We start from the raw sequence: 12,736 nt of genomic DNA, 5'->3' as shown, positions 1-12,736 counted from the left end.
ACAACAAAATAAAAATAAATTAAATTTTTTTATTGCTTGGAAAATAAAATAGACAATTCTTTTACATTTTATATATGTATCATGATCAGTACATTGCAAGTGATATTCCAAATAGTCATACTATGCTTGTTATCTCATATAAGCGTAATTGTTAATACGTATGTGTATAAATGTGTCGTAGTTACTCGAAAACCAAATGATTAGTTATTTACGACGACAATAATATACATAACTTCATTATTAAAGCACCAAATGCTCCACAAGTTCGTGACTAATCGCTACGATTCATGCGATACAGATATGTAATTTTCGTCAAACACGACCCCGCACTATTGTGTAATAGTACACGATTGATACGAGCGGACTTATTTTATCTGTAGAGTAGCTAAAGTCGATATTATCACGAACCTAGTGTATATTCTCGAACTTCTAATACCTCGCAGTCCCAATTTAAATTTATATTAGTAGTTATACGCGTTTAGAAAACTAAACATGTAATAGATGAGTGAAATAACAAAACACATTGCATGTGTTTTGTTTTGTGCAATGCACGAGGCAGCAACAGAAATTGCATTTCGAAAATAAATGCTACAATACTTAACACTACATATTATAAAAGCATTATTTAGTGTATATTAGTTTATGTTGGTTTCTGTTTCAAAACTGGCCTCTTAATATCCATGAGATCGCATAGTTCGTTCCTTATCGGCCTTAGTTCTGCTACATCCTTTTCCCAGTCTGTATCAGCAAGCATCGACATTACCTAGAGAGATAATATTTAATTAATGAAATAAGTCTAACTTTAAGTAAGTAATTACAAGGAGATATAAACGACGTAAGTACCTCAATTTAAATAAAGACTAAAACAAAGCATATAACTATAATATAATACTTGCCTTTTTAACTTATTAACTCAATTCTTTTGACAAGGGAAAAGGGATTTGTTAGTAATGATGCCTAATAATCCCATTGTTAGCAATCCAATTGTTAGGTCGACTTTCACACGGTTTTCTCTAGAAACCATCGTTCTTGTTGAATTTTTGCCATGCTGTGCTAACTAATCTGCTTACATTGTCACCTATCTCTCACTGGTACCTCACCAGGGTATACTCGTAATACAAGTGGTGTTACCATTCCATTATCAACCATTAAAAAAAAATTGCTTTAACATAAATTGTAGCAACTTTGAATCGAAATGTATTTAAAATCAATTACTTTCATTAAACCTTTCATTCATAACTATATATTTAATCATCAAACACATATACATAATTTATTGCCGAGTATATCCGGCAATTCCGCTTTAAGCAAGTCTATAACTCTCTAATTGATTCAGTTTTGGGACGTACTACTTTTTTATGATTATTATTTGTTTATGCATGCATGAGGCGCATAAGGAAAGTGACCGAAGAACCTGCCTCGAGTACTTCGAATAGGCAGAGAGAAATTATGTTATAATTGCGAACAGTTTTTCTTTTAAATTGATATATAAATTTAACTGTATAATATCTTAAATGTTATTACAATAATAATCTATAGGCGATGGTTACCACTTTCCATCAGGCGGGCCGTCGGTTTGTTTACCATTATAAATCGCATAAAATAAATTATCAAAACACTTCCAAACGGAAGTCATTACTCGGATCAATTACGTTCAATTCTACCGCAATAATTAAGTATAAATATTATTTCACTTTCTTACATATTTTATCAGCTGGAGGAGTAAACTGACGGTACATAACTAACATTTGCTCCTTTATTCCTTAAATAATTAAATTAGATATAGTAGATTGTGTAAAAATATTTCATCACTCATATATGTAGAGCTACTGTTGATATATTTTTTGTTAACGCAAACACATAATCACCGCAGTACACGAATATCATTCCAGGGCTGTTAAAGACAAACTAACTGACACGACAAGTTTTACGTTCTGTGTTGCCATTTGTCTTTGGAATCACATGTAATTAAAGGCCTTTAGTTAGATTAGGAATTTACAGGATTTGCATGAAGCGAGTGAACATGTTGATAAAATTATATCGAGAAACTTCATGTTAAGCTTTCGTATGACACATATCGTAGTTTAACAAAAGAAATTCAATTCAAAATTCAATGTAAGACCAGAGTAGGTGAACTCAGTGCAGAATTCAGGGCAAGACAAAAAAAAAAAAAACTAAAACTATATACAGGGTTATCTAACCACCGTGGTAATAGTACGCTAATATTAATGAGAGAGCCGTACCCCCCAGTAGGACACCAAGAGGATGTTAAAGAAATTATGTACCTGATCGAGGTTATTGGCAGGCAGATGACACTCGTCGCCGTAGAGCGTGAGAGCTTCGTAGAGTCGTGCGGCAGCACAGCGTCGCACGTAGCGGTCCGCGTAACACAAGTAGATCACAAGCTGTCCTAACGCACGTCGGCAAACCATGCCGCCCACCTGATCAAAACATCAGAGGGAGACTTTGTACTTTGTAAAAGTCGTTTGCTTGGGTACCTCTGTCCCATTCGTGTTTCAACCGTAAATCAGTTCCATTGGAATAGAGGAATAACATCTGAGTCCTCAGGAATAGCAACAAATGGGAGGTATCATGGGCGAAACAGTATACTCTGTTATGTCCATGGTATTGCTCATGTCTATAGGCGACGGTTACCACTTTCCATCAGGTGGGCCGTCAGCTTCTAAGTTGTATAAAAAAAAATTTGTAACAATTGCATACGGCCCGCCTGATAATGGCAGTCATAGTAGTCCATGACACCTTGTAACACTAAAAGCATAGTTTGTGCATTGTCGACCTGCGCGACATCTAACTTACATATGTTAAGTGATGAGAATGTACAATACAGACAAAAAAAGTTTTCAAAATGTGAAACGCCTGACACTGTACACTATATATAAAATAATAATTTAAGAATACCCTCATGGTCCCGAAACTAGTCGAATATTCACGACTCAATCTGGATATTCTTACATTAAAATCGATAAAACTTTAATACATTTTTTCTTTTAATTTTGTATTATTTTCTAGCAAAAAATCAAACACGGCGGAAACATTAATGTAATTTTTCAAAATAACAAAAGCTAACACGTTAATATTTTATATAATTTGATTATGGTTTATAAAACTCACATTACAGATAAAACTCTTAAAATAGCTTTAATTTTGCAAATAATAAATAAAAAAAATCTAGAAACATAAATACCTGAATTAACTGACACAATACATTAATTGAATCCAATAATTTGTAAATATTTTTTCCTCCCCTAAGTTCCAATTGTAAATACTTTAAAATGTCCATAGGAAAAGTGGATTCAGGATTTTGCAATATAGGTGATATTGAACCTGTGAAAAATAACATTACAATAAAAAATAAATAAGTTTATCATAAATATATTATAAATGTAAAAAATATAATTAAAACATAAAAATTGTCTACAATTCATATATATAAAAGTAAAAAAGTTGTTTATAATAAAAGAATCACCTTTTACTAATGAATTTCTATTAATTTATGGATAAATAGTTTTGTATATAATATAAATATAAATTTTATTGCGCTTAAGTAAACTCACCCGAACTCAATAGCCTGTCTAAGAAATTGAATATAGGCCCAGTAATCCTCTTCACTTGAATATTATCCGCAAATACTTTTATAATAGTATCGCAAATAGCTGTTAACATTTCTTTATTTTCGTGTAATGAGTTCAAATAGGAGAACAAAGATTGTGTAGTGTGCTTTACCTGCAATAAAAAAAAAAATAGTAAGTTTCAATAGTTCTAGTAATTACGCTTAAATGTCTAAAATTTAGTGTACAGACTGACTATATACTAAGTTAATACATAGCCGACTTTTTATCCTAATTAAAACCGCAGTATACAGCTTTTATTATATATATAGTATATAAATATAAAAGTTTGGACACATATTTGGACATTTGTTCTTCAATCTATGAAAGAAATACAAGTGTGCTGCAGATGGTTTTAAGCCATACTTTATGGTAAAATAGAGAAGAAACATATGTAAGTAGACAATAGATAGACTGCAATAATGTCGATAACAATAATAAATGACATAAAAAAGGTAAGTGGTACTAACCAAACTCTCAGTCAATTCTCCAGCGCTAACTACTAATCCTTTGATCACATTATATCTATAATCAGGAAAGCTCAACAACTGGACAAATCTAGGCATGGTGTGCCCAGGGAACAGCCACAAAACTACATTGGAATTCTCACTGGTGGTTGGCTGTTCGCCATCATCTTCCAATTCCTTGGTCTGAGGTTTCAGTTCAACTTCTTCTGATGGAAAAATTCGTTTCAATGCATCATAATGGGGAATGTTATAAATTTGTGGATCACTGCAAATTGAAAGCAATAATTATTTTATAAAATAAATTTTTAAAATTAAAATATTAAAGTGATAATAATAATTGGAGTGCTAACAATAAGAAAATTAGACTTCCTTATTCTTTATTTATTAATTAATTTTAATCAAATTAGCTAGTAGAAAATGCTATAAAGCATTGAGCTCACCAAAAAACAAAATAAAATTAATAAAAACGTGGATAGAATTTTAATTGCATCTGTATTATTTGTCAGCAAATACAAATTATATCATAGTAAAAAGAGAAAAAGACATACTACAACAATTTTGCTACCGAATAATACTAAATTAATAAAAAAATTCACATTCTCACTTATATATCAACGATGTGAAGATCCTGCCCGCATGTGCTCGTGTGCGGTCGATCTTCTCGACGGCCTGCTGCGCCACGCCACACATTATGCTCCTTATAACTTCAGGACTGTTCAGGTGGGGCGCTTCGGAGGCACATTGTCGACAGATCGACAATAATCCTTAAAGATAACATTTAACACAAAATAAAAATCTAGATATCTTCGGAGGTATAAGTTTGCTTTTTGTATCCCTGGTGAACAAAGTGACAAACTATGTATCTACATTCACGCCATGTCTAAGACAAAGATAAACACAAAAAATTCGAACATCTACAAATTTCCAAAACCAATTATATACCTATTAATTCAACAATAAATGTTAAATAAGATAAAAAATGTGTTGATTATAATAAAAAAATATATATATATATATATATATATATATATATATATATATATATATATATATATATATATGTATTCACCGAGACATTCGAGCAACGCGTCTACAATTTCATTGACATATTTCTCAACTCCGTTGACAATTCCTTGTGTCTGACACACTTCTGTAAGTCCAATGACTGCATCGCGACGAGATTCGGCCCATTTGTGACTAATCTCTGTCACTCATTTAATAATTATTGAAATAATGGCAGGTGCTCTGCTAGATTTTAATACGATATGTAAAAAAAAAAAAAATTATTCATTCAAGATGTAAATAAATGTTTTGGTTTGCTTAGACAGGGAACAGGTTCTTAGTAATAGGAAACAATAACCTTATTACAAATATAATCACCCTGTGAAGTTCGCAAACCCCTTTTAAAATTAGCATTATTGAATTCATCAGGATGGGCCAATTGAACTGATATCATTCTCACCTCAACAACACAGAGGGAGACTTTGTACAAATGTCGATTGCTTGAGTACCTCTGTTCCATTTGTGTTTCAACCGTGATGCAGTTGTGTTTGCATGGCTGTGTTTCGGTTTGGAAAAATAAAAGCATATTGTTAATTCAAGATGTAAAACAGGGTACAGAGGAATAACACCGAGTCCCCAACGGAATAGCAGAGATGGGGGGTATCATGGGCGAAACAGTATACTCTGTTATGTCCATGGTACTGCTCATGTCTATAAGCGACATTACCACTTTCCATTAGGTGGGCCGTCAGCTTGTTTGCCATTCTAAGTAGTATAAAAAAAAACACAGACGACATTATCAAATAGCAAAATGGGATGGTGAATTACCATTCTATTGTTCATGTCTTAAAAAAACTTACCCACAGCCCGAGCGTAACCCATCCTCAGTACGAGGCCATTAACCCCGGAACTACTCAGCTGATCGCAGTACTTCTCTACGAGCTGCATGCGCTTCTGTTTCGCAGTCATGTTCCCGTACATTAGATTGTCATCGCGTAAGTATTGGTCAATCACCAATGGCAGCGCATATATTGCTTTCTCGCGTATAATTTGCACTTCGTGTGATAAACATTCATCAATCAAGTTTAACCATTCATCTGAAAGAAACAGTGTAAGAGGATTTAGAACATTATTACAATATTTTTTATATGGTATGGCAAATCAGTTGATAATGAATGACAATGATATTATGTTTATACCAAGTCATATAAATTAAATCTACAGAAATTGCAAATAAATTTACTACATAACAATATAGGCAACCTGAACTGTTTATTTACCAAATATCTTTATTACATTCAAAATTTTTACTCAATATTTAATTAGAATATATAGTTGTTCAACTGGTAAAATTACGCAAAATATGTGAACTAATTAAAAAAAAGGCTACGTGAAGTAAAATAATAAAAAATATTCACCAATAGTGGAATGTGAATGATAAGGTGCGCCGGCCAGTGAGAGTGAAGCGATGCACTGGCAGCACGCCTGCCGCATCAGTTCGCCGCCCAGCCCGCGGAACTGATGCCGCTCCCGGATACTTCCCACCAAATCTCTTACAGCGATCATTACCTCCTCTGATATAAGTGTGTCTCCAGTCTTACCTGATCACAATATTCAAGTATTCAACATAAAATTATAGTTATTAAAATCACGCTACTCATATCAATGATTTTTGACGTGAAATAAAAAAAGTTTTGTTTAATGATATAATCATTAAACAAAACTTTATTTTTTATTTTTTGATAATTTATTTATGCAAAAAATTAAAATATGCTTACTACTGTAATCCAATACAAAATCTAGACCAATAGCATTAATTTATCTATTCTAGATCGTACAAAGAGTTAAAGGTATATTTGTAATAATTGTGCTGTTAGACCTCAGGAATGAATATGCATGAGGAGTATTTTTTATATCATTAATGCAATCACATAAAAATTTTATATTGTTTTTAAGTTAGTAATTATGGAATATTAATTACATCGGAAATTAAAACCAAAAATTAATTTACGAATATTAGTACATACCATTTATTTATTCTTTATTGACCACGTTACAAAAAAATGTTTGGTACAAAAGGTAGCGGTAGTACATACCATCAGATAGTTCTGTTTGTGATAATGCATAGACAGCTTCACCTATCGCGAGGATAGCACCGTGACGCACGTTCAGATCTATTGAATCAGTCTTGAGAATTAATTTAGGCAACACGACAGTTGCCACATATTCAGGAATCTGAAATAAATTTATTCAACTTTACTCTAAAAACTTTAACTTTAAAACAAACTTTCTATAAACAATTTTTTTTTAAATTTATATAATTTGCTATCAAAAACAGAAGAAAAGCCTAAAGATATTCATATTTACATCATGAAATTTTATAGCAAATGTTTATGTTACACTGATAATATAATTACGAAATCTAGTATGTAATAACCATGTTTTATGCTTATTATCAAAAACGTAAATTTAGTATGCTTACTTCAAACATATTTTACAAGATTTTATAATAAAAAATACATAAATAATATTACAAATACAAAATATAATATCAGTGATACTACATAACCTAAATTTACTAAAATGATGACAAAATATGGTTCAAATGACAGCATATTCACAATTTAAAATGCCTATTTATATTTCTATTCGCTTAATAAAAAGATCTAACCTTATAAGACAATTTGTTCAGAGCTTTAGCTGCCAGCTCTCGTATGGCACAGTCCCAATGTTCAACTTTAAGGTCTACGAGGTGATCTATTAAGGGTTGCGTGTATTCAGGGAAATTGGCAACTTGAGGAGCAATTACAAGGTAAGCATTGTTCCGTGGTCCAACAGACTGGAAATCAGCGGTCGTGAGGACGTCGATCCCGTGCGGGAACATGCCATGTCGGCCGACATTTTCTTGATAAGCCGCAGAGGCTGCGCGACGGCAATTTATCTGTAATTGTAAAAATTGAACGAAAATATATTTATTTTTTAGTCTAATAATATTTTAAATATATCATATGGCCTTTATTTTTTATTTTTAGGGGCTTTAAACTTCTTTCGGTATATCAGCCCTATTCTATCCGTTATCTACTTTGCCTACCCACGTAATGAGAGATCATCAAATCAAATCAAATGGGCATCAATAATTTACAGAGATGTTAAAAATCTTAAATTTTATATATAGATTAAATAAGACCAATATTTAATCTATTTAAGTGAAAATGGTGCATGAGTTCTTCTCTATCCATCGAGTTTATAGTAAATGACGCACATCATCGATGGGGTCACAAACTTGGTTTATAAATATAAAAACGCTTGAGAGACGGATTGGCAACCGCAGTTAGGCTTTAGAGACGTTTTAAGAGGGACACTGCTGCCCGTCCCTCGCCCTCCCGACACCCACGGGAAAGGAAGGGGTGGTTTATTTTATACCGGGATTACACAGATGAATGTTTGTTTGTTTACTTTAAATTGAGAAATACGAGAATTTTATTTTATTATTTTTAATTAGAGAAATTTTATCTTAATAAAAAATAAGGCCTAAGATAGCAGTAGGGGTAAAACAACGTATAATGTATCAGATAATTTTTATATGAAGAACACTCACCTCCCTATCGAAGCAGGCGGTGGCAATGAGCGCGTTAGCAAGCATAGTCGCGTGGGGCTGCAATGCTCGTGCATCGTACGCGCGGGCGAAGGCCCAGGCGGCGTGGCAGGCGGCGTCCCTGGCCGCGCGGCCCCCGCCGCCCGCGCCGCAGCCCGCAGCCCGCGGCTCGTCGCGGGCCAGTGCGGCTGTCACGCGGGCTATACCATCGCCCACCTGCGTGGGGGACAGTAGTCCGCGACGAGCTGCCGTAATCAGTGATCAGTTTAACCTTTTCATATTTTCTGGTTTCCTAGTATCCGGCGACGTAATATATAGACTATCTATGGTAGCTTAAGCCACAAACATAGGCACATTTGCATTATTCATAGCTTGAGAATTCGTCCAATAGTATGTCTGAGGCTTTACACATGTGTGGTACCGATTACTCAGTATCGGAGACAAGGGATTGTTAGTAATGGCGATTAAGGGCCCCACTATTAGTAATATACTAAGTCAGATCACCCTTCAAATGGTTTCTCCTGAAAACTGTCCTGGTTGATTCCTAATTAATTTTCTTGATGAGCAAAGACAAATGACATGACTGTAGCGTTCCTTACTTGACATACATTATAATCAATATTAAAATTTATTTAAAATAAAATATGCAGGAAAATTTCATTAATTCATTTATAATTCAATTTACCCAATTCCGCAAGCGCCATACACCCTCCATGCCAGGCGGTCTCGCGTTCATTCTCAGCAAACAGTGCCAGGACAGTCTCGCAAACGTCAGCGGCAGCAAGGGCGGGCAGCCGAGCACCGATGCGACCTACGCCCTTGGCAGCTGACCAACGCACCACAGTATCATCATCGCGTAGAGAGCATAATAGTAGTTCTACTACATCTTCTACCTGTTATGATGAAATTTATATCTCAAAAATTAAACAGATTCCATTAAACATTTGGTTGGAATAATACATTTAAGAACATCATGATACTAATCAGCTTGTGATATAAGAATTTGATACAAACATCTTGATAGCATAAGCTCTGATTAGTTCAAGACTAGATGATGTATAGTGTTGTCTAGGACTGCAGTTATTAATAATATTAGGTCTTTAAACAAAAGAATTTTTAACCAAAATATTTTAAAAATTCAATTTATAAGAACATATACTATGTTCGTACCTCCTGTGGTATATCTTCATCATCATCAACAGGTGGTGACGTGATAGTTTCTGTATCTCCCGCAGCAGGCACGCCACCCAAAGTGACAGCAAGCGATCGTGATCCGCGTGTATAGCGCCACGAAGCTACCCGTGGTCGCAAGAATGTCAATCCTAAAATGAAAAATATTGTGCTTTATCATTTTTGAGACATTATAAAAATTCAAAATTTTATTGCACTGTTTTGAAATAATTAAAATAATTCTACTGATATCATCACAGCTTACTTCATATTCATGTTGGTTTTATACCAAGTTTACTTTATACAAGTTTATGATTGTACTTTTTTTTTACCAAAATCTTAAGTTGTTTGAATCCTTAAAGTTTTATTTCTATATTTATGTCATAAAATTATTTGGTAGTGTAAACACAGAGATGAATTTTTTAGAGAGCCAAGCCAAAACTTTTGTTTTTATAAGATGAAATAGGCAGAAATTTTCACTACTAGTTTGAAATTCCTTAATAAATATCTGTCTTAAATGGAAACTAGATTTATAAATTATTTTTAACATCTAACTACACCAGTTAAGACATTGTATATTGATCAGTCAACAAATATTCTTACCAATTCTTTGAACAATTTTGACTCCATATTTTCTCACTAACATAGCTTTATGCTGTTTATAATTTTGTTTTGTCACCCATTCAAGTAGTTTTGGAGCATATGGTAGCAAATCATCCCTCTTTCCATGTTTTAAGACTGCTGCCACTGTAGCCAATACTCCATAGTGTATGGTATCTTCTTCTTGGAGATTGGAATGTAACTCACATGCCCATTCAAAAAATGCCCCCATGTATAACTCTTTCACATCAGACCTATACATTAAACATAAATTATTATAATATTTACACTCATAATTGTAAATTAGATATATAGTGTATTAATTAAGATATACATATATTGTATATATTAGACATTATGATGTCTACATCTAAATTTTGGGAGAAAAATAAATAATATTTTTTTTACCAATAAAAACATTAGAAAACCCACCTTATAAGAAATTTAGAAGCTAAATAAGCACTGGCTTCTGCACATGCATCTTTACTAAGGGCATAGGTCTTACAGATATTGAAAACTTTTTCCATCACCGTTATTTTCTTTGAAGTTCCAGCATCTGTAAAACAATATATTATTTACATAATATTTATCTAAATCATAGTTAAAAATTAGTCATTGTTCCATATTACAATGTCTGCATAGAAGTAGAAAACATCTTATTGTGTATTATTTAACTATTTTTCCACCTATGCCAGTGATAGATTTGTTACATATTATATTTTATTAAAATTTTTAAGGAGATTATTTAAATATAATAGTACAATAATTTACCTGGTTGTCCTGGAACAAATCCATCTAATCGACTCATATGGAATGGAATAATGACAACAATAGACAGCCATAATAAAAGCACAAATCGACTGCGCCAGGTTTCTTTGTCTTTCGGGTCTTGTGCTTCTAGGAATGATAAAACTGTAAGAAGATCTGAAACTTCGTGCGGCAAGTGTCTAACCACTACTTTATATCCTCTAACTCTAAAAATCTGATACATATAGTTGAATGTTGCATGTTTTAATTCAGGTGGAGACTCTTTATCCTTGATTAATGTTAAAAATTTTGTCAAAATCTTGTCTAAGTGAGGATCAAGCAAATGAGGCTGCTCATAATATTGTTTCAAAATGCTGTACAGTTTATCATACTCAACTTCAAAAGAGGGCGAGTTGTAAATATTTTTCACATTATCGATCATATTCATAACTTCATCTACTTCCGAAAAGTGCTCCAAGGCACATCCCAATCCTATATTATCACATTCGTCATCACGATTCAAATCGGCGTCTAATCCTACCATTGTCTTGAATAAAATAAAACTTTCTGCGGCGAGCAAGCAAATGTTTCAAAAATGAAAAAAAATCCCTTGGAAACGATAGTAATATATATATGAAAACTCAAATAAACATAAACTAGACAAAGATAATTAAATAAGGTAAATATTAAATTGAATTGTAATTAATTGCGAATATAAATTAATAAAATAGTTTTCGATACAAGAAAAACATATATTTTATTCGTGACGTCCACAGACTACTGATGAGAATCAGATCGAGAGTCACTGTCAAATTGATTAGCTCTGATGCACAAATTAAGGATAATACATGTGATTCTAACTCTATATTCAGATGAATTATCAGTCAATATATTTTTTACAAATTAAAACCATTGGAAATTAGATAGGTAAATACTTTAATAATTAGAATTTAGAGAATTAGAAAATAATAACAAAGAATTTATACCAATACATTGTATTTACAGAGCAAGTAATCATTTAGGTTAATTCTGAATTTCTGACATCCTGTATTGGTGTTTTAAGCTAAGAATAAGAAATTACATAGAAGAAATGATAAAATTGTCAATTTACAGCAGGCTAGTGTACAGAAAATCTTATACACTCATACACACATATCATATTAAATTTATTTTTCCTTTGCATGTATATAACATATCTTGTGTTGTCTTCCTTTCCAGAGAACTCAATTGAATGATTTATCTACATTACTGGAAAATGTCATAATATAAATTACACGGAGTCTTCTCTAACCCTGACATTGGCAGAAAATCACCGTTGCTTCTACGGTGGAAGCCATTATTTTTTAAAAAAAGAAGAAGAAGAAGAAAATCTTATACGGCCGTATAACCCTACCAAATTCAGATACAACCTATTTGTATCAAATATATAATCTAGTAATGTAAAATTTGTCATTGACTAAATAATTGACATATCAAACATTTTCTATATACTAGCCTACTATGAATTGAGAAAAATGACATTGATG

At 32.7% G+C, this 12,736-nt stretch overlaps 1 protein-coding gene across 1 annotated transcript; it reads right to left on the bottom strand.

Moving 5' to 3' along the window:
- Positions 1-9: 9 nt before the first annotated feature.
- LOC113515466 (tubulin-specific chaperone D) lies at positions 10-12,013 on the bottom strand. The gene is given in 17 exon segments (XM_052893357.1): positions 10-763; positions 2,286-2,441; positions 3,206-3,345; positions 3,576-3,744; positions 4,100-4,361; positions 4,701-4,934; positions 5,156-5,306; positions 5,887-6,195; positions 6,517-6,699; positions 7,195-7,333; positions 7,770-8,039; positions 8,697-8,938; positions 9,379-9,586; positions 9,864-10,015; positions 10,467-10,717; positions 10,896-11,019; positions 11,235-12,013. Coding segments are annotated over 17 exon segments (3,633 nt in total). The 5' UTR covers positions 11,755-12,013; the 3' UTR covers positions 10-640.
- Between the last annotated feature and the right edge of the window lie 723 nt (positions 12,014-12,736).

This window comes from Galleria mellonella, unplaced genomic scaffold (assembly GCF_026898425.1).
Source record: "Galleria mellonella isolate WM207_F2 unplaced genomic scaffold, CSIRO_AGI_GalMel_v1 utg173, whole genome shotgun sequence".
NCBI lineage: Eukaryota > Metazoa > Arthropoda > Insecta > Lepidoptera > Pyralidae > Galleria > Galleria mellonella.
Note: the sequence above shows the minus strand (reverse complement) of the source record. Positions and strands in the feature narration are given on the sequence as shown.